The 20,675-nt window shown below is 54.4% G+C and overlaps 11 protein-coding genes across 11 annotated transcripts; 5 read left to right on the plus strand and 6 right to left on the minus strand.

Moving 5' to 3' along the window:
• Positions 1–483: 483 nt before the first annotated feature.
• Positions 484–1,359, minus strand: EV422DRAFT_571824 (signal peptidase 22kDa subunit; the record flags this gene model as incomplete). Its single annotated transcript, XM_053073040.1, has 5 exons — positions 484–595; positions 686–801; positions 871–947; positions 1,032–1,114; positions 1,202–1,359. The coding sequence occupies 5 exons, from the start codon at positions 1,357–1,359 to the stop codon at positions 484–486; spliced, it is 546 nt and encodes a 181-aa protein (XP_052921406.1).
• A 285-nt stretch (positions 1,360–1,644) lies between these two features.
• On the plus strand, positions 1,645–2,317 carry EV422DRAFT_571825 (uncharacterized protein; the record flags this gene model as incomplete). Its single annotated transcript, XM_053073041.1, has 5 exons — positions 1,645–1,683; positions 1,760–1,826; positions 1,917–1,943; positions 2,020–2,196; positions 2,262–2,317. The coding sequence occupies 5 exons, from the start codon at positions 1,645–1,647 to the stop codon at positions 2,315–2,317; spliced, it is 366 nt and encodes a 121-aa protein (XP_052921407.1).
• Positions 2,318–2,935: 618 nt separating this feature from the next.
• Positions 2,936–3,789, minus strand: EV422DRAFT_501279 (cysteine peroxiredoxin; the record flags this gene model as incomplete). Its single annotated transcript, XM_053068184.1, has 3 exons — positions 2,936–3,312; positions 3,396–3,539; positions 3,654–3,789. Coding segments are annotated over 3 exons (657 nt in total), but the record flags the coding sequence as incomplete, so codon positions are not given.
• Positions 3,790–4,139: 350 nt separating this feature from the next.
• EV422DRAFT_571827 (uncharacterized protein) lies at positions 4,140–6,636 on the plus strand (the record flags this gene model as incomplete). Its single annotated transcript, XM_053073042.1, has 7 exons — positions 4,140–4,170; positions 4,233–4,450; positions 4,523–5,165; positions 5,252–5,765; positions 5,866–6,027; positions 6,106–6,286; positions 6,367–6,636. 7 exons carry the CDS (start codon positions 4,140–4,142, stop codon positions 6,634–6,636), a joined length of 2,019 nt encoding a protein of 672 aa, XP_052921409.1.
• Positions 6,637–6,985: 349 nt separating this feature from the next.
• On the plus strand, positions 6,986–8,039 carry EV422DRAFT_546016 (Dpy-30 motif-domain-containing protein). The gene is made up of 4 exons (XM_053071502.1): positions 6,986–7,099; positions 7,172–7,350; positions 7,418–7,554; positions 7,625–8,039. Exons 1-4 carry the CDS (start codon positions 7,084–7,086, stop codon positions 7,764–7,766), a joined length of 474 nt encoding a protein of 157 aa, XP_052921410.1. The 5' UTR covers positions 6,986–7,083; the 3' UTR covers positions 7,767–8,039.
• Positions 8,040–8,274: 235 nt separating this feature from the next.
• EV422DRAFT_546020 (uncharacterized protein) lies at positions 8,275–10,218 on the plus strand. Its single transcript, XM_053071503.1, has 7 exons — positions 8,275–8,420; positions 8,537–8,708; positions 8,819–8,923; positions 9,012–9,051; positions 9,440–9,507; positions 9,601–9,694; positions 9,775–10,218. Exons 1-7 carry the CDS (start codon positions 8,396–8,398, stop codon positions 9,991–9,993), a joined length of 723 nt encoding a protein of 240 aa, XP_052921411.1. The 5' UTR covers positions 8,275–8,395; the 3' UTR covers positions 9,994–10,218.
• Positions 10,219–10,225: 7 nt separating this feature from the next.
• EV422DRAFT_546021 (ubiquitin-related domain-containing protein) lies at positions 10,226–11,625 on the minus strand. The gene is made up of 4 exons (XM_053071504.1): positions 11,416–11,625; positions 11,166–11,223; positions 10,943–11,010; positions 10,226–10,755 (listed from the first exon to the last, which is right to left on the minus strand). The coding sequence occupies exons 1-4, from the start codon at positions 11,446–11,448 to the stop codon at positions 10,627–10,629; spliced, it is 288 nt and encodes a 95-aa protein (XP_052921412.1). The 5' UTR covers positions 11,449–11,625; the 3' UTR covers positions 10,226–10,626.
• A 56-nt stretch (positions 11,626–11,681) lies between these two features.
• EV422DRAFT_546025 (Per1-like-domain-containing protein) lies at positions 11,682–12,841 on the plus strand. The gene has a single exon (XM_053071505.1). The coding sequence runs from the start codon at positions 11,753–11,755 to the stop codon at positions 12,773–12,775; it is 1,023 nt and encodes a 340-aa protein (XP_052921413.1). The 5' UTR covers positions 11,682–11,752; the 3' UTR covers positions 12,776–12,841.
• Positions 12,842–13,308: 467 nt separating this feature from the next.
• Positions 13,309–13,998, minus strand: EV422DRAFT_546027 (uncharacterized protein). The gene is made up of 2 exons (XM_053071506.1): positions 13,553–13,998; positions 13,309–13,469 (listed from the first exon to the last, which is right to left on the minus strand). Exons 1-2 carry the CDS (start codon positions 13,793–13,795, stop codon positions 13,344–13,346), a joined length of 369 nt encoding a protein of 122 aa, XP_052921414.1. The 5' UTR covers positions 13,796–13,998; the 3' UTR covers positions 13,309–13,343.
• Positions 13,999–14,152: 154 nt separating this feature from the next.
• EV422DRAFT_546030 (chaperonin 10-like protein) lies at positions 14,153–15,337 on the minus strand. Its single transcript, XM_053071507.1, has 3 exons — positions 15,178–15,337; positions 14,764–14,838; positions 14,153–14,679 (listed from the first exon to the last, which is right to left on the minus strand). Exons 1-3 carry the CDS (start codon positions 15,178–15,180, stop codon positions 14,446–14,448), a joined length of 312 nt encoding a protein of 103 aa, XP_052921415.1. The 5' UTR covers positions 15,181–15,337; the 3' UTR covers positions 14,153–14,445.
• A 1,148-nt stretch (positions 15,338–16,485) lies between these two features.
• On the minus strand, positions 16,486–18,214 carry EV422DRAFT_608315 (uncharacterized protein). The gene is made up of 5 exons (XM_053073832.1): positions 18,008–18,214; positions 17,668–17,945; positions 17,423–17,592; positions 17,157–17,355; positions 16,486–17,097 (listed from the first exon to the last, which is right to left on the minus strand). The coding sequence occupies exons 1-5, from the start codon at positions 18,173–18,175 to the stop codon at positions 16,740–16,742; spliced, it is 1,173 nt and encodes a 390-aa protein (XP_052921416.1). The 5' UTR covers positions 18,176–18,214; the 3' UTR covers positions 16,486–16,739.
• Positions 18,215–20,675: the final 2,461 nt, after the last annotated feature.

A 20,675-nucleotide genomic window follows, 5' to 3' on the forward strand; every position in this document is an offset into this window, starting at 1 on the left:
ACAAGTTCCGCCTCACAGCCGCAGATTACCAGCGCGGGATATCGCGATTCGATCCGAGTAAACCCAAAGCGGATGTAGATCGGTTGGTGTCGCGCGGGTTTGGGAATGCGGATGAGGGAGTAGAGGTGAAAAGTAGGGCGGTGATTGATGTTGAGGCGTTTTTGAAGGTAAGTGGTGGGATGGAGCTGCTGTGTGGCGAGGGTTTTGAGGGTGGGTGGAGCTGGTGCTAATGCTGTTACTGGTGGGATTTCGAACAGAATGTGACGCGAGGGGTGATATGCAAAGGCCCGCTGGAGTGAAGCGGGAGAAACGGTGTACGTGCAAGGTTTTGGTGTTGATCTGACATAAGCGTTCACGACTGTGACATGTATATTTGTGCTGTTGAACGCAAAGTGCGTAAGGATGGACGTTCGAGGACTGTTGAGTAGAGCTCCTTTCATACACTCTAAGTCATCTACCGCACCTTTCGATGACTCCCCCCCGTTATTTGGTTACTTTGGGGAACGTCAACGGCGCAGAGCCTGCCGCGTCCGTCAGCAAAATCCCCACATGTGGAATAACATTCCAATGCAAAGACAGCTTCGCTTGTACCCCCCTAAGAAAGGCATAAAAATGCGTGAGTATTCCACACATCAAGTAACAGCAAGCCCCTCGCATATCTTCTCATATCCGTCAGGGAACGTACGCCAGCTTATTCTGTATATCCGTCGCGCGATACTCCGCGAGCTGATCCGTCAACTCGATGATGGTGTCTTCCTTTGTGAGGATGATGTCGTCCCATAGCATTATTTGGTTCGTGCTCTGTGGTGAAACAGACGACCGAGAGGATCAGAATTGAGCTCAGCATATCGTACACGTTTGGTGGCTTACGTGCGATGGCGTCTCGTACTCGGCGACCAGGTATACAAACAATTGCTTGGTGTTCCAGTTCCATATCGGGGACAGATCTGTCATAAGATCGGTAGGCAGCGGTCAGTCCTCGGTCGGCTGTTCTCAGTACGATGATCTCCAGCCCAGCAAGTAAAACGCACCAGCCGTAACGTTGAAATGCACAAACCCAATCTCCGTCTTCGGCTGACTATAGTCATAGTAATACCCCTGTCGGCCCAACTTCCTATTCAGCCGGCAAGAAAGGAAGACACGATCGTAAGTCAAACCCCGACGTGCCAAACCAAGATCATGTACACATCAATAGACATACGTAACGACACTCTGCACGCCAATGACCGGCGCCTCGACTTTCTGCACAGCCGAGTGGTTGAGGATGGGTCCTGAGAGGGCAACGGCGCCTAACACGCAGAAGACCACTGTTACGAAAAAGGCTGAGAGCGCATTTAGGCGTTGGAGGGCGGAGTACATTGAGAGCTTCTTTTGGACTAGCGTAGGAGAAGATGAAACCGAGGTTGCGAGACGAAGCCCTGTCAAGTGATCCCAGGAGGATGTTCTAGGGTGCTACCAGGGGCCTTTGCCGTGCGGGATGAGTTGAGACCTGACGAGCAGAATGTCAGTCAACGTGGAGGCAAGCTTGCGGTAATCCGACGCGGTGCATTCAAGGCTCGTTGCATTCGGCCATCTCCCGTTCTCAAGTCGCACTCAACTGCCTCCAACGACCTAATTAACATATTGGCAGCAACCACCTCAGGCATGGACAGGGTCACACAGCTACAGGAAGCTCTCGACAAGGTGCTTGTCTCTTCCGCTCCGTCACGCATTCGAACATCTGGGCACTATGCTAAGCCAGGGCGTCCTTCTCTCATAGACGGTGGCAGACTTTGCACAAGCCATATTAGCTTTGTCAAACGAGGTGCCACCAAAAGCTGAAGAAGGTAAGGCAGGAGCGAATTAATGTTGATTAGCCGTACTTACGGTTTTCGTGAGCGTTCGGAAGCGCTTACTTCCTCTCTATTTTCTTTCAGAAGAGAAACCAGGGCAGGCTAGGCCAGGTTCGTTGATATACCGCCGTCCCCAGTCGTATTCTCGATCACATTGTGCCCTAATGCGACCTTGCCCCCCACGAAGCCGTCATTCAATCCACATCCCACTCCTTTTTCCAATCGATCCAAAATCTCACCCTTCTCGTAGACAACCTCCCCGGCATCGAGCTCTCCGAACAAGCACAGCTAGCGCGATTACGCGAGCTCGATAGGGCGAATAGCGCCGCTGATGCGGAGCTGGAGGAGGCTATTATGGAAGCTGGTGCGTTGCGGTGGGTGTTGGATGAGGGTGATACGGCATGATGAGGACTGACGCATGTGGTTTAGATGAACTGCTGGCTGGATTGGGGAGTACGACGGGTATTTTGCAGAAGAATGGATAGAGGCCAGTGAACGGGTTTTTGTTCCCTTCTGGGTCGGATTGGTGGGGCAGGCGCTGGTGGCAGCGGTCGAGTCGAATGTGGAAATGCCAGCGATGAGCACGGTATCCTTTAGCACGGGTCAGGGCCGAAAAGTTGCCCGGGAGACATTGAGATTCAGCCCGGCTGACCGCAGCGAACATGCGCGGCGGACCAAAGCGACAGTGGCGCGGCGTTCACCGTTCCAGCTGCCCAACTGCGTATGAGAATGCGATCGGAACGTGACTGAACTCTAAGAATAGGGCCGACTGACACTTTGCGGGGTTCTCGGGCGGTGTACAGTTGATGTAGAGATGCGGTTGAACGCTCTTGTGGGAACCCCAGGCACGTTTAGTAATACCTTTTGGGGATGTAGATGAAACGACCGTACGGACACACTTCTCAGCTCTGGTCCCGCACGTACTGGTTGATCGGCACCGTAGGACAGATAGTCTTGCGATGGAATACATTGATGTATTTACATGAAGTAATAAACCAAAAGACAACGCACCCAGCGTGGACATGAGCCAAAGAGCTGAAGATGCGTCCAAACTCCCTCAAGAAACCCTATCATAAAACGTGATCCATAATCCAGCACCGTCATCATTCCGCAATCTTCGTAGTGCGAAGGTACGGCAACACGGTCTTGAACCCGGGAAACAGCTTCGACGCCTCCTCATCACTAACCCCATTATGAATAATCACCTCGTCGCTCAACCCGCTCCACCCAGCCGGTGTCGCCACGCGTCGCTTGTCACCCAACTGCAGCGAGTCGACTGTACGCAGGATCTCTGTGAAGTTGCGGCCGGTTACGGCGGGGTAGGTCATTGTCAGACGGATCTTGTTGTAGGGGTCGATGATGAATACGGAGCGGACGGTTAAGGGCAGGCCTTTTTTGTCGACGTTGGAGGGGTCTTGGTAGTCCAGCATGTCGTAGAGGGTGGCTACTTTGCGTTCGGGGTCGGCGATGATGGGGAAGTCTACCGTGCACCCCTGTAGTCAAAGCCCATCAATTTGAGTTCACCTACTTTCCGAATGCACATCAGTGCTCCCCACCGGTAACATACCTGGGTTGTATCGATGTCGCTGATCCATTTGTCGTGGCTCCTGAGGTCGTTGCAGGATAGCCCAATAACCTTGACATGACGCTTCTCCCACTCGCCCCTCAATTTCGCGACCTGCCCAAGTTCAGTTGTGCAAACTGGTGCTGGAGATTTGCAGAGGTTCAAAGTGATTCATTAGCTTTCATGATAACGCCAACGTCTGCATAACCGGCAGGCCAACAGAAAACGCGGCCCTTCTATCTTCTTCTGACACTTACTGAAATCCTCAGGGTGAGAAAACAAGATAGCCCAAACCCCCTCCTTCCATTTTTGGAACTCAATCTCGCCCTGTGTAGTTTCGCTTCTGAAGTTCGGCGCCTCGTCTCCCAATCGTAAACCCATCTTGGGACTGCTTTTCGTGTGTTGAGTGGTATTCTGGTGTTCTGGAATAGTGTTGAATATTTAAATGCGCGAACAGATGGAGGTTGAGTGTTGGACGGGCGGTAAAGCCTACCTGACTGCCTTCCTCTTCCTTGGTCGTTGGAGTTGCTGGCCCCGTGACGGCTACTGTGCAGACTGTGTGTGTGCGATGCGGGAGAAAGCGGGCCGGGGGTGACGTGCGACTTCCTGTTGAGGCTGGCGCTTTGTGACCCGCGCGTGGCTTGCCTTTCTCGCCTTCTCGCCTTCCTATTAGGACTTGCGTGCAGCACAACGTACCAATCCAATCCAATTCACTCCCCAACAGCTACTTCTCTTACCTAACCATGGGGCAGAGGACTTGCGCGATAGTCACAGGTAAGCATACGTATGCAGACTCTTTCTCCAGTTTGCCATCTTGACCAACCACACTCCTGCAGTCAGCGACCGAGTATCCGCCGGAACAGCGGAGGACCGCAGCGGTCCAGCTTTAGCACAGCTGCTCACGAACGCGCAATGGGAGGTAGTGGAGCGGCAGACAGTGCCCGACGAGAGCGCCAATATACAGTCCGTCGTGGAACGGCTTGTGGAGAATGGCGTTGATTTGATTGTCACGACGGGTGGGACGGGCTTCTCGCCAAGGGATGTTACTCCCGAGGTAAGCGATGAGATAAGCGGCCAGACGCTTTAGATACCTTTTTACCTAACCGTATATCTATCCCGCAAAAAGGCCATTGCTCCCCTCCTCGAGCGTCAAGCACCCGGCCTCGTGGTCGCCATGATAACCACCTCCCTCGAAAAAACGCCCATGGCAGCGCTCTCGCGGCCCGTATGCGGCACGAAAGGCAAATCGGTCATCATCACGCTTCCCGGGAGTGTGAAGGGCAGCACGGAGAATCTGGAGAGTGTGTTGGACGTTTTGCCGCACGCGGTGGACTTGGCGAAGGGGGATGTGGGAGCTGCGGAACAGACGCATAAGGGGATGAGTGGGGCCGAGGTAGGGGCTGAGAGTGTGGGGGGGCATTCAGAGGGAGGCCGGCGAGAGCATCACTGTCATCACCATCATCACCACCATCATCCCCATCATGGGCATCACCACAACCCTGCGCATGGAGACCGCCCACCGGCGACAGGAGCAGGGACAGACGACGGGAATATACCCGTCGCACGGCGGCCGCGGACATCCCAGTACCCGATGGTCTCCTTCGAAGACGCGTTGGCAACGGTCGTTGCGCAGGCACCGCTGTTGGTTGCGGAACAGACTTTCATCACAAGTCCGAATGTCGTGGGTTCGATATTGGCGGAGGATGTAAGATCTAGAGAGGCCGTGCCGAACTATAGGGCATCGATTGTGGATGGGTATGCGGTGGTAGGTGTGTTGCGCATCACGTGCCCCTTGTCCCATTACTTGAAGCAGAAGAACGAAGCAGCGGACTGACACCCCATCGTCCCGAACTAGTCACGGACGGCCCCGGCACCTACCCAGTCCTAACCGCCTCGACCGCCGGCACCTCCACCGTCCCGACCCTCCACCCCGGTCAAATCGCCCGAATCGCCACCGGCGCCCCACTTCCCCCCGGCGCCACCGCCGTCGTCATGGTCGAAGACACAACTCTCATCAAAGCCTCCGCCGATAACCACACGGAAGAACTAGTCCAAATCCACGTCAAACAACGCCTTAACGATAACATCCGCGAGATCGGATCGGATGTCGCGCTGGGTGACCTGGTTCTCGCCAAGGGGTCTATAATCACACCCGCGGAGATCGGTCTACTTACATCGGTGGGCGAGGTGGCCGTGCGGGTCATCCGCAAACCAAGGGTCGCGGTCATGTCGACGGGGAACGAGGTGCTCGAGGCGGATGCAAAGGAGCTTTATTATGGGTGTATTAGGGACTCGAATCGGCCCATGCTGCTTTCGGCGGTTGCGGAAGCTGGGTTTGCGGGGAGGGATTATGGGACTGTTCGAGATCGGTATGTAGGTCTGATGCTGCGTTGTGGGTAAAGCTGGAAGTCTCCGTTCGCGCATCATTGTTGCTGATAATTTACCGTCTCCCTTTCGTACCCCACGCAGGACCGCCGACCTAGAAACAAGCATACGCACCGCTCTCACCGAATGCGACGTGCTCGTCACAACCGGCGGCGTCTCAATGGGCGAACTCGACCTGCTCAAACCGGTATTGGAGAAAGGACTGGGTGCGAAGATCCATTTCGGGCGTGTTATGTTGAAGCCGGGGTATTGTATCTTCCTCTTGCGGGTTATGGTGCGGTATGCAAGTTCCGATGGACTCATCCAGGTCTATCTCTGAAACAGCAAACCAACGACGTTCGCAACACTAACCCTCCCGACCGACCCAACCGCGACACCCAAATTGATCTTCGCACTCCCCGGCAACCCTGTCTCGGCGTCGGTCACGTTCTACCTCTTCGTCCTGCCCGCGTTGCGCAAGATGGCGGGGTATGAGCATCCGTATCTGCCTAGTGTGAAGGCTGAGGTAAGGCAAATGTGCCCTCTGCTACTACGCACTCCATCGGACAACCAGGATTCTGACGTTGACGATTCTTTCTAACCTAGCTTTCATCCCCCGTAACCCTCGACCCCGCCCGCCCCGAGTTCCACCGCGCCTACCTCTCCATCGCCGTCGACAACACTGCCACGTCCGCTACCAACAGCGACGGTTCACCACGCACGCGGACACGCATCGTAGCCCACAGCACGGGCTCACAGCGCTCGAGCCGGATGCTGAGTATGCGTGGCGCTAATGCTTTGTTGAAACTGCCGGCGGGGGATGGGGTGTTGGGGGTGGGGGAAGTGGTTGAAGGGGTTATGTTTCGCGGGTTTTGATGGAGGGGTGAGGGGGCGGCGTATTGGTTCCTGTTTTGTAGGTTAGGCACGTTCATGTAGATTGATGTGGATAGAAAAAAGGATTCATCGATAATCTGCATGCGCTATGATGAATATTTGGGCGGTCCAGGCGGATCTTGCCCATTGCCTGCATGTGTGTACCCTCCTCTGCGCTGCATATGTTGCGGAACCTCGGGAGTCGGAACGCGCGATAAACGCGTGGTGCGACTTCAGTCCATTATTATAACAATGGCCGGAGTGCTCGGAATGAGCGACGAATGTGACGTTCCTGACAACCTGCACATGCACGACCGGAAAACGCGCCTTCCATGTTAACGCGTCGCCGCCGAAGCCTTTCCATCTGGAAAAACAACACACAAAGCAACCCCAGGTCAACGTCCGCCAACGTCGTCCGATACTTTTGCAAACAAGAGGTCTCTCGCAATCATGGCAGACAAGCAAGGTACTATTCATCCCGCTTGCATCCATATTAAAGCTAATACCATCCACACCAATTCAGGAACACCACCCCCAGCCCAATCCTCCAGCCCAATCACTGACCTGGTCACTACTAGCCTCTCAGCAGCGAGCGGGAGCATGGGGGGCTTGGTGGCAGCATCAGGGGACGGTGAGGGACCCACAATAGGTGACACGCACCAAGCAAACAACGGGGTTAATCCACATGAGTCGTTTGGGTTGACCAAGGAGTTACTGGTAAATGTCTATGCACTTCGCAAATATGCTGTGAAGTTGTTGATCACATTTATGGATTTCTCTTCAGGAAGCCATTGATGCAGGCCGACAACGTGTGACATCTACGGACCCAGACCACGTCAACAGCCTGCCATTACGCAGCTACTTGGATCAAACGGTCGTGCCGGTGCTGATTGAGGGGTTGAAGGCGCTTGCTAAAGAGAGGTGCATATCCCAACATCCGCGACATCTATCAATATCGCTTCATGTACTGATCTGCGCCTCGGCTTCATAGACCACCAAACCCATGTGAATACCTTGCAGTATACCTCCTCCGGAACAGTGGGAAGACTGCTGCTACAGTGGGAGCGACCGCGCCGCCGTCGTCATCGGTGGCTCAGCCGGCTGCTGGAGCATCGACAACTGCTGCTCGGTAAACTTTTCTTGGCGGTCTATATTTATATAGGACTTCCCTATTCCTTGATCATCATTGATGAACTATGTGTTACACACAAATGCAACCTATCGTCTCGATGCCGCAATCCAAGCTTGAAACTATAGTACCCCCAGCACCGTTCAGGTTATAGATGTCTCCATCGGAAAGTCCCTCGGTTCCGTAGAAGTTGTATTTGACGAGTAACGGTTTCCGACTGGAGAGTGCGACGCTCCATGCTTTGCACACCAAGAGGCAGTTGCGCCGATCCGATGGCAGAGGATGTGAGACAGGAGGTCTGGAGTCTGTTGCATTGTATGTATTCAATGTATTCATGTGTATCTGCAAACCCAATGCACATTCTGGTACGTAAGGATGAACGTTCTCGGTCCAGGAGGGCCTCTGAGCGACGCTGAGCCTTATAGGGAAATTCCTACGCGGAAAGCAGCTTTGAGAGAAACGCGTGTGTTTTCAAGGCAAGGCTCAGTCCCTCTCTCAGACAGCGGGTTCGGCTGCCGAACTGGGCATCTTCCCACGGACGGGCATTCCCATAGACAGTCCCCACTCCCACCCAGGGGCTCTTCTCTGTTTATATAGACTCCTGCTCTCTGTCCCGTCTACGTGCTGGCACCAATGGGCTACCACCGGGTCTTCATCGGTAAGCCAAGAGACCATGGCCTGGAAGCTGTCAAAAACGTCCCTACCGCCATTCCCCCATTTCCAGCCCATTTCCCCACACATCCAAAACTAACCAACCGGCCATTTCCACAATAGGTCGGCTCCCGCGGGACGTTACCAGACATGAAATCCGCAAGCTCACGCGCCGCTACGGTCCAGTCGAGGATATCCACTGCCTGTCCGGGTTCGCGTTCGTCGAGTTTGACTATAGCGCGGACGCGAGGGATTGTGTGAGGGATTTGGACGGTGTACGGTTCGCTGGAGAGAGGTGGGTCGTTTGTCGTTTCTTTGAACATCCGGATCCTCCGGTCTTTGTGTGTCTTTTCTCGACTTCCAAACGCACTTATGCTAACGTTTCCCACGGTTTCTTCAATTTAGACTGCAAGTCGAACCCGCTCGCCTTCAAGAAAGAGCTCCTCCCAGGGAACCTCCTCGTCGCCGTTCTCCAGATATTTACATTCCGCCCAAGCGCAACGACTACAGGTTTGGAAGGGCAAAAAAAACGGGTTTTCGTGGTGTTTCGGCAGCTCCGGCACAGTCACGACCTCACATTTTTGACGTGTTTTGACAGCGTTACTGTCACTGGACTGCCTGAGAGTGCGAGTTGGCAGGTACGGATGGCCAAGTGTTGGTGAAAAATGCTGGACTTTGAGCGGTGGAGAATCGGATTCGGAGAAATGACGGGCGAGAAGCGGGGAATGTTTGAGCTTACACCTAACGGCGAACGTTTTCCTTCATGGGAACCCTACAAACTTCTACTCTGCGCACCTGTCAGCGCTCCCTGGTGGGAATCACACTTCTTCCGCATGCTACGTGCGCTACTACTCTACTGGCTGCTGCTGCATTCAACCGGACGGGAGGGTCCCTGAAGCTGCTACTATCTACTTTATACGCTGGATGACATGACACGTCTGGGGGTCACCCGCCTCCTTCTCCTCCTCCTACATCGCGCCGAAGCTTCCATCGTCTCACCACTCATCTGCTCCTCCACTCGGGCAGGACCTGAAAGACCTCATGCGTAAAGTTGGAGAAGTCGCTTACGCGGACATTGAGCGTCCCGGGACAGGGTGAGTGACTTTTATCAATTGGCGCAACCGCTGCGATATAAGCCCTCATGTTAAGCCACGCAACCCGTCCCATCCTCCCCAACCCGTCCCCAGGAGGGTGGAATTTACATGCGAAGCGGACGTCGAGGAAGCCATCTCCAAGTTCAACAACTCCGAGCATGAGGGAAGGACTTTGACCGTCACGCAGGTAATCGTTCCGGAACCCCCATTCGCCTTCCCATACACTCCAAAAGAAACCCCTCAACTCATTTTCGCACATACACACAGAACGCCCCAAAATGGCATGACCAGAAAGCCGCAGCGCCCAAATCCGCTCTTCCCGTCCGTGTGGATGAAAAGAACGGCAGGCGTAGCGCGTCCCCTTCCCCTGCGCGTGAGAAAACCGCCAGGCGTCCCACGCCACCTCCCTTCAAGAGTAGGTCCCGGTCCCCGAGTGCGCAGCGAGGTCGGAGGTCTGTTACGCCCTCGCCAGTTCCGTTTCGTTGAGCTGCGGTGGTATCCCTGGACGTGGCGTGCGAGTTTACAGCGTGTGTGTGCCCTCTCCGTTCGTTGCGTGTTCAAGAACGGACTGCCTTTAGTCCTTCCTGTTGTTGTTTTTTGTTTTGTTTGGTGTACTGTATGAGAATCGGGATACCCATCCTCCGAGCCGCGAGGGCGCACTCCATGCGTTCGGAAGCTTTTCGCGGATTCTGCGCAAAACTTAGACAACCCACTCCTCTTTCTTCAACACCGCCAGCAAATGGCATTTTGCGTCATTTGGTATGGACAACACAGTACAATAAAAAGGAGAAAAATACATTAAAAGGGGAGGGGAAGAGACTAGGCCCAAGAGGGGATAGCGAAAAGGGCGGGAGGCGAAGGCGAGCAGCCACGATGTGAGCAAGTTACAGCCTCAAGGAGTATATACATCCTAACGGCACGCCACCACATCCACACATCCCTGATCCGAAAGATCAGATCGGCTCGCCAATACGCAAAAAAAAGGAGCCGCTGCCTACAATCAAAATCGCAATCTTGCCCGTCTCCGTTGGGGCAATTGTTGATCGGTTATGAGGGGACAGAGATTGTTCCTGGTTATCGTGTTTTCTTTCACATGATGCGCCGGATGATGACCGTGTTTTAGCAGCATCCACCGACTTGCTCGACCATGACTTGGATGATGTCGTTGTCTTCCATTTCCATCTCATCGGGTGTCTCATGGCCTTCAATTCGTGCGCCTTCGTACAGGAATCGGACGGACCGGCGGTCCTGTGAGGTAAAGGGGAAGGGAGTATACATTAGTACTCTAGGAACCGATCCACCGCGTTCTTCCGCACTTCGCCCTTCGGCTCGACTACGTGAGCATTTATACTTTCCGAGGCAACCTGCATGACCCCACGGAAACACACAAAAGCAATGCCCCGGGAACCCCCTCCGCTGTTCACCAAATCCTCACCTGGCCAGCTTTTTGCACGTATGCACCGATAAGACGTTCCAACGGAGTTGTTCGCTTGATCTTGAATGCTGTAAGAATCGCACAAGACGGCAGAGTGCGCCCAGAACATGTTAGCACCCAGTCGCACGTCCATTGACTATGCAACGCACCCTCCCTCGTCGGGAGTGCCCGTTTGGCAGCGAGAGGGTGTGGGAAGAGCGCAGGTGGATTCGGTGACTCGTACCTATCTCAGCTCCATCGTTGCTTATTACTTTCAAGTTAATGTGCTGCACGGTCTCAGGCTACATAACAAAAAAGATTGGGTGAGGTGAGAAGGCGTGTTTGAAAGAGGCTGCAAGCCGGATCCCGGGCTGCCAGCGCCGTCGGTCCCAACACGATCTAGCTTGCCCCCCCTCTTTGCATAGACCGGCTGAGAGTCGCGAACCCCGTGATGTGCAAAGACGCTGGAAAGGCACTTGGAGACCGTGACGTACCTTGTTTTCTTGGGGTTCTTGGTTGTCGGTCATTGTTACTTTGTAGTTTTGTAGGGTTGGTGGGAACGAGGTTGGTATGATGGGCGTTGAGGGTCTGGTTTGAGTGGGCTATTGCAGAGGGGTCTTTGGCAGTTTCTGTGGGGGATTGCGCTCGATGGAGTTGATTGTCGGACACGGCGGTTTAAACGGTGCATTTAAAGAATCCACGTGATATGTCCACTCCAAGTGACATCTTGCGCTGTCAGTGAGGCCGTCGTCTGCTCTTCCCCAAAGCCACCAACTCGTCAGTGAGTGCAAACGAAGCCGTAGCCAACCGACTTATTCACTGCTACGTACTATGGACGGCCGCCGACCCACTTATCGCTTCCATCCAGGCCGCTGGCGAACTGCCGCCCTCTCAGTTTCATTATTGCTCCTGATCCTCGCCACTACAGCCACCGCCTCCTCCGGCGACCGGGATTCAATCTACACCAACTGCGTTCAAAAATGCCGCTTCACATCCTGCCGCAACCAACCCGCAGCCGACGAATCCCTCCCACTCTCCCTCCGCCTCCTCCAATGGACTTGTCCGCAAAACTGCCAATACGAATGCATGCACGATCTCACTTCCCTCAACGTGCAAACCGGCGAGCGCGTGCAGCAATTCCACGGCAAATGGCCGTTCATTAGACTGTGGGGGGTACAGGAACCAGCTAGCGTGCTGTTCTCGGTATTGAATGGGTGGATGCACTTCCGGGGATACCGGAAACTGAGGACGCTGTCTCCAAGATGGTACCCCATGCGCCGGGTCCTGCTCCTGAACGCATTACTGGGCGTGAACGCATGGATCTGGTCGACGGTCTTCCACGCCCGGGATTTCCCCATCACCGAGAAACTCGATTACTTCTCCGCGATTGGGTCGCTGCTGATGGGCAGCTACCTCGCCCTCACTCGCGCGTTCGAGCTGTACCGCGACCCCGCGACATCCACACCCACCCGCCGGGGGCTAGCCTACGCGATGCTAGCATTCTACGCTGCGCACGTCTCCTACCTAACATTCTGGCCGTTCGACTACGGGTACAACATGAAAGCCGGCATCGTCGTCGGCGCGGTGGCGAATCTCGCATGGGTGAGCTGGGCGGTGCGCAACTGGAGAACGCGGCCGTACGCGTGGAAGATTGTGGTGATGGTGGTGGCAATCACGGCGGCGATGGCGTTGGAGGTTCTGGATTTCCCGCCGTGGATGTGGGTGCTGGATGCGCATGCGCTGTGGCATGCCGCGACGATACCGCTGGTGAGGTTTTATTATGAGTTTTTGGTGGATGATGTGAGGTGGGAGGTCAGGATTGGGAAGGGGAAGGGGAAGGTTGCTGTGCAGTAATGACGGGAAGATGCAGTTGACGTGATGAGGGCATGTTGTATAACATGTACATAATCCGCACAGACAATAGTATCGCATGTTTCATTTATCATATGCACAGATTAGTAAACCATCATTGTAAATTGAAGCCTGTGTCTGTATGTCTATGGATATGCCCTCCCATCAAGATGCATTGAATGCGATTACCCCTAAGCGCATCCCCGCATTCCCATCACATCATCAGTACAAGAGATGCAATGGGATGGAAAGCGGTCGTGGTGGCTTTCTTCCCATAACGGCCGCCACACCCACTTCTCGCGGCGATGGATCTGGACAGTCGTCCGCTTTCGATGAGAAAAACGGCAGCATTGATCGTCGGTACGAGCTCATCCCATCCTACCGAGACGAGACTTGGCACCCTAAGACCACCTCCGCAATCTCACCCTCCAGCTCCCTCCACCCAGCATTCCCATGATCCATGACCCATGCCTCCCAAATCTAACTTCCCACCCTCTCATCCCACTATCCTCTCCCGTCCTTCCTTCCCCTCCCATCCCCACCCCCCTCTCCCCTCTACCACCTACGAAATTCACTCCTTCAAAACCTCCTTAGTGCACGTCCTACACAAATGATGTATCAACGTCGGCTGTCCACAGAACGGGCACGACGAGATGTTGCGGAGCGGTTTGAGCCACTTTGTCGCCATCCTCATCCGCTAACAATAGACAATTCAAAAAATCACCCATCAGCTCCTACAAATAACCATAGTGATTGAAAATGTGATGGGAAGGTTCTTACCTTCTTCCGATGGGTCGTCTTCTTCTTCGGCACAGCCCACAGCATCCCGGACAGCCAGCCGAGGGCGGCGCCGGTGAGGGAGGTGAGGGTTGGTGATGTTGATACCGTTTGTGCCGGGGCTGTTAATGCGGCGAAGTGGGACGTCAGTGTCGTTGGGAGGGGTAGGGCTGCTGCTGCGGTGGTGGTGGAGTGGAGGCGGGTGAGGGGCCGGGTGGAGCGGGGGATGTGGCGGGTGAGCGGCATGGTGGTTGGGTTGGCGAATGGGGATTGAGTGAGAATTTGCTTAGCGACGGCGGACTGAGAGATCTTGAAGCAATGTGGAAGTCACTGGCGGTTTTGGCTCCCTGTGAGTGTCCCGTCCCGGTAGGTGTGTATGTGCTGTGCGGGTGTGCGTTCTAACGGGAATGGCAAAGCCAGCAAAGATCTGCAACAAAAAAGTGCGAAAAAGCTGGAGTTATCGAACTCACGCTTTGGCTGGTGCGCGTTGCTGGACAAAAACTCAGAATGCCCTTGGACGTTAGGAGCTTGCCCTCCCATATATACCTCACCTCTGCCCCTCAGCTCAATTGATCCTCAAAGCCATCAAACTTTCTGGTCTTCGTGCGTTATAATGAATATGATGAGAACATGGATTTTTCGAGAAGCTTTGTACAACTATGCAGAAATATGGTGGGATGGGTGCGATGTTTTATATATGGAGGCAAGGGGGTTCTAAGCCTATCTAATCTTGAGATCCTGCGTGCCTCTTGGGCCTACGTAAACGTGAACACCGAGCTCACGTATCGGGCCGGTGCGTAAATAAAGTGTGGTGGTGGAGGTGGTGGTGGTGGTTTGGCGGATAGCGTCGGGCAGGGAGAAGTATCGACTCCCTCGCGGTTTTGCGGTGCACCGCTTTACTCCAACTTGCCCAGAATCTCCTCCTCCCTATACAAAAACATCTCCTTCTCCCCAACCTTAACCTGGTTTCCCCCATACGGCGGCAGCAGTACACGCTCGCCCTCCTTGATGCTCATCGGTCTTACGGACGAAGAGTCCTTTGCGGGTGCGCCGGGCCCGACCGCGACGACGATGCCTTCGTTGAGGGTTTCTTGTGCTTTCTCGGGGATGAAGAGGCCAGAAGCTGTGCGCTGTTGAGGCGGGGAGATGGAGGATTAGTGGGGTTTAGAGGGGAGAGAGCGCCGGGAACAAGTGGGTGTTCGTTTCGAGCATACCTCAGGAGCCTTGATCCGCTGGATGAGCACGCGGTCGAAGAGAGGGATGATCTTGCTGGCTTGCTTGAAGGTGGACTGTTAAAAACAAGAGGCAAGCTTTCCATCAGTATGCTGATTTTTTCGTTCTTCGGCGTTTCTGTTTGTTTCGACTGCCCAGATCACTTCCGTCCCCCCCATCCTGCCCGACGGGTTCACATGACGACGAGAAGGACTACCGCAAAGGTGTCCCCGACCCCCCCGGCGTAACCAGCTTCCTCCGCGCCGAAAACTATTTCCGCCTTCGCTGACTCCTTCCCGTAGCACCCAGTCCGAAATCCTCGCTATTTTCGCCGAGTGTGAGGGAAAGCCACACCAATAAAGGGACGCTAGACACTACTTCAAACCAAGCGAGAGCACGCTTCAGCAGCAACCTACCATAGCTGCGAATTTGGACTGCGTCGACAGGGGATGAGCGCTTGAGAGATCGTCGTCCGTTGTGTGTGTGCGAGCGACGAGGGTTGAAATACGACGTCGGAAGTTCCCTCGTGACCGCGCGCGTTTTTTCCATTTCGTTCTTTTCGTTCTTTCCGCTCCATCGGCAGCGTACGTACTGGATATCAACTTGCAACTTCACAACGGCCGCTCGTAAACCCGAACAGGCTCGGATAGGTATAAAGGATCCGATGCATGCGAACGGGGGAGTCGAGAGTCTTCAATAGGCTTCTTTGAAGAAACACCAGGAGATAATGTCCCACTTGTGGATCGACGCCGGACGCCGATTCATCCGGAAGCCACTCCCAAACGAGGTCCTACGACGACGGACCTCGGAAACGGACTCTGGTTTTACGGATGCAGTATCATACACGGAAAGCCCGCGCAAGCTCGAAGTGGAGTATACGTGTCGCAATCACCGACGACTCGCTTCACGGCTGTCAGGTTGGCAGGAGACGCTTTCGTCTGGCACTCCACGCGCGCAATAACCCGGTGGTACGGGGTAATTGCACCTCCATCTACACCAACGCCGTACTTGCGAACTGGAAGAGGGAAAGGCCTGCCTTGTGGACTGAACCGAAGAACGGATGACCGGTCTCACGGTGTGCTGTCCGCGACCACTCACTTCGCAGATGTTTGGCAGGTACCAGTCGGGCGGTTTGAGAAAAGGGCTTGCGGAGGAAGCGGTTCGGCATTCCGGCTTCAACGCCTGGCTGATTGCCGAATTATGTTGATGCGAATATGCAGAAGAGGAACGTTGGAGACTGGGCAGGGGATGCAGGAGACACGTATTCCGGCATGGACCATGCATCCAGGCCGGACAAACAAAAGAGAGCGTTACACAACAGTAAGGCCCCTACGCCTTTCCAATCTCCAATCCGCCACATAGATTAGATTGCTCGCAAAACGGGGCCGAGGTCGCCAGGATTTCTCCAGATGGTTGGCGACAGTCATGGGCGGGGTTCCCCTTACCGATCCTATGGCAACATGTTTGCAAGCCCGCTGGAATGCCACAAGCACAGCGTTTAAGCATGTTCACACCGCTCCTCTCAGCCCTCTTGTTGAGTTCGCTGAAAGGAGCGATATGAATTATGAATACAATGAAGGAGTTGCACAGACAAAATCGCTCCTGATAGACGGACGACATGTGCCCGGGCGCTTCACATGCGTCCCCTCTGCGGGCTGTGAATCCCATTTCAGGCGTGTCACACGTTTTTGGGCATTCTTGCTAGCATAGGATTGTTCGGACGGTCTCATCTCTCTATTCCGTTCTCCGAACGCCGCGCAAGCAATTACGGGAACAAACTGATACGCCGTTTTCCGTTGTTCTGAGCTTCCGTTCGCGAATCGAGCTAAACTGCATCCCGCATGCCTGCCTCGCCCTGCCTCCCTACCCGCCATTCTATGTTACAAGTTGCCATCATCGGCGATGCCTCCGGCAGAGGTACAATGATGTGGATGGCAGATAACCACCACGGAAAATGGGATGGGGTGAAAACTCTAGACTACCGGGAGAATGCATCTGGTCTGCGGCCATTGCCAAGCACCACCGAACGCACAATCGAGAGGAAATTCTTGGTACTTAGGACGTCCCGATTGTGCACTTTCATCCGTAGTCGTAGTGGTCGTCTTCCAGGAATCCCAAATGGCGTCCAGTCTTGGTTGATACATTCGGGGTTGGGGCAACCCACCAATCCATGGACGAACTCCTTTCTTCCCTTTCTAGCTTGCCACGGCCGAGGTGATAGCCATCGTCGGATGTTTTTCCTCACACGACCGTGGCAGTGGGGGCACACGGACGACGTTCGATACTCATCTAGCAAGTAGCATGGAATGCTGTTTCTTGCAAAGAGTGTGCGGAATCTAATTTCCATGATGAGTTAGCATATTATAGTACATAAAAAACAATGATGGTCACTCACCCCTTGGTCTTCGATGACTCCTGAAAGCGCATCGTTTTCCCAGCATCGCTCCAATCACCCAAGATGACCGAAAAATGCTTTCCATACCGGCGTCGGATGTTCTTAATGAGCTTGCTCTCAGACTTTTGCCGCAGTGAGAACGCCTTGAATCTGCGAGCCACGTGAATCTCATCCCGGTAAAACTCATCCAGGGCGGGATCTGGGATAGGGATGTCAGCCCATGTATTACTAAATTTGAAAATCAAAATTGAAGTAGAACATTATACCCGCATGTACGTGATCCACAATGAACGCTGAGAACGCCTCGATGTTCATGCTCTTGTGCGATGGAATATGTGATTCCATCTTGGCGATGCCGGCATTGATCTTTTGCTCTCTCATGTCGCTTTGAAAGAACCGAGATTTTGTCTCGACCGCCCGTTGATTGGATGTGTATCTGGTATGGTATGGGATGGTGCATTGTGAGGACACTGCAACGGAATGTCAAAAGCAGTAATGAACTAAAACGTACCGAAATGGCCGCTCCTTCTTGTTGTCTTGACAGAACAGGAGGTCACGCTTGCCCGGATCAATGCAGACGATGTTTGGAGCCTCCCTTAATTCGTCAATGTGGTGCTCAAAATACAGCTGCTTGACTTCTTCCCGCATTTGGGCTTTGCTGCGCTTCCGGGCACGATACCCATACTTGAGCCCTGGCTTCTTGAAGTGGATGGTAACGGAATACCCGTTGGTGCCGATTGACCCATCAAATTTGAGACCCAGCTTCTTTCGATGTTTGAAGACCTTGTTCTGTAATCCGTCATTCAGCGACATAATCTGATTGAAATAAGCGCATAAGGATAAGGACTTACATTCATGTTGATAAACTGCCCCCACAGCTCCTGCTTGCGTTCATCAGTGAGTTTCCCCATGCGACGTCGGCCGACATCCAGGATATGAGTGCCTAGGATCAGCGTGTCGATCCGAACAGATGACTGGATTCGAGATTTGCGCAGCGGGATAGCGGAAAACAGCCGCATTCCACGGCGCTCATAAAGGTGTGAGAGCTCACAATAGGCACCTGTGATGAGGCAGGTGCAGACCAAGTTTAGACAAAAGAGGAATCCGCAGGGGGGGGGGGGGGGGGGTGGGGTTCGCTTCCTGTCGGTCAACATGCCGAGCATGCTGCTCCCCGGTCGCCTAGTGGGGACCGGCGCAAACTCCGCGCAAAGTCCCAGTGCTGCTGTATGCCCACCGCTGTATGCCCGCTGCTGCGCGATGTGGGTGTGTATGTTTGGCGCGCGGCGAACGCGTTGTCGGCGATGGCAACAGCGCATCACAAACCACGTCGGCCGGGGTCCCAGCGCGCAGCCAATCAGCCAGGTCAGTGTACCAAGCGAGGCGCTTGCTCGCGTTGCTGCGCAGCCACCGCACAAGCTGGGGGGGGGGGGTGGGGGGGGGTGTAGAATATACAGGATGCAACTCACCTAAAAATGGCATTGCATCCACCGCAAGGCTGTATGCAAGCGGCTCATCCTGGGGAGGAAACAGAGCCCATAACTCGTCGAGGACGGTCCGCTCAAGTCGTGTGAGGCGGCCAAACTCCTCTTCGGTTGGGTACTCTTCAAATGTTGCGTACTTTGTGAATTGATGGACACTGTTATGGACGACGCGTCCATACCATGCGCTTACCTCATGACAGCATCCCAACAGTCAGTCAATGTCAATTCCCTGTCAAAACCTGACATCTGCCAAACCTCGCAGCCGCACGCAGCCGCGCTACCCCACACCTGCCACTGCCTTCATTTCTCCACGCAGCCGCACGTAGCCACACCTCCCAACACTCGGCGCTTACAAACCCTTCTCCATACTTCCCCACGTACCCGCCCACAGCCTCAGCGTAGCCACCCCATCCCCAGTCTTCTGTTTCTATGCTTCCCCACCCTTGGCGCTTCTCTTGGCTTCCCTCTCATTCCGTACCCTTCTGCTTCCCCACGCTTCCCCAGCCTTCCCAGAAAAACATAAATAGCCGCCTCCCCTGAGCTCCCCACTTCCTGATCCCCCAGCAGATCAACACCAGTTCTTCCTAGTCTTGTTCTAGTTCTTGTTTTGGTCTGAATACCATTACCTGTCAACAACCTGCACCACAAGTCGCCTCTATTTCCATCGGCTCCGCCCATTCATAACAGTTTGATCTGCTCAACAACCCCCAGCCGCTGTACCTCCACGCCAAATCACCATGTCCGACGCCCTTCCCCTCACGGCCGAAGCCTGGCAAGCCATGTGCAATGCGATTGACGAACTTCGAGCACAGAATACCACCCTACAAGCCGAACTAGCGCAAACCCAGACCACTGCCCCTGCCACCCACGCCCCGAACCCAAAATCAGTCTCCCAGACAAATTTGATGGCACCCGAAGCAAGTTCCGTGGGTTCCTCAACCAGATCCGGCTCATGTTCGCCCTCCAACCCAGGCGCTACCCCAACGATCAGACCAAGATACGAACTATTGGCACCTACCTCACTGGCACCGCCCAGGCCTGGCTGGCGCCCCTTGTCGAACAAGACCATCATTCCCTTACGAACCTGGATGATTTCATCCAGCAAATGCAAGCAGTCTTTGGAGACAGCGACAGGATCCGCACATCCAAAAACAAGCTCCAGAACCTTCAACAAACCCGTGCAGCAACAGAGTATGTAGCTGAATTCCGACAGCTGCAATGCGATGTGTCGTGGAATGACCAGGCATTGATTGCCACCTTCCGTCGCGGCCTCAAAGAAGACGTCAAGGACTTAATGCTCACGATGCCCCCTACCGCCTCAATTGACACCGTGATGGAACAGGCCATCCAATGTGACAACCGATTGTTTGAGCGCCCTCTAGAGCGAAGCAGGAACCGACAGCCATATGTGCCAGTTACCACTAGCCCCACCCTCATGAGCCCCGACAACCGCCCAGACGACCCTATGATCATTGACGCTGCTCGTCCGGGAGGACCCCTCACACCGCTAGAGCGCCAACACCGCATCACAAACAAACTTTGCCTCTACTATGGTAAACCCGGCCACATAGCCAAACTCTGCTCCCCGAACAAGATACGCACGGCGAATGTCGCGGTAAGGAACCTGCACCCATCCAGGATTTTGCCCAAGTCCAGCTGCAGTACAGGCCGAGCAGCTGGGCAACACCTGTCCTGGCCTTCTCACCACGCAAGTACTGCCAAGGGAGAAGCCACAAAACCGTGCTCCGATCCTGGCATCTCCAGCACACACCCTTCTCCTGACCACCAACAATGTCAATCTCCTATCTGAGATACCCTCACCCATGCGGACTTTGGGGCCCATCCTCACCATTCGAGTAACCCTGTTACCCTGCAGATATCGCCAGCGAGCTCCAGTTCAGCTTTCAGCACTACTCGACACCGGTGCGATGTCGTGCTTCATCGACGAAAGTTATGTCCGCAAGCACCGCATCCCACTTGTCAAGAAGGAGGACCCCATGCGCTTGTGAACTGGTTGACGGACGTCCAGCCATGCGGG

This window comes from Fimicolochytrium jonesii, assembly GCF_025526975.1.
Source record: "Fimicolochytrium jonesii strain JEL569 chromosome Unknown EV422scaffold_37, whole genome shotgun sequence".
Classification (NCBI taxonomy): Eukaryota; Fungi; Chytridiomycota; class Chytridiomycetes; order Spizellomycetales; family Powellomycetaceae; genus Fimicolochytrium; species Fimicolochytrium jonesii.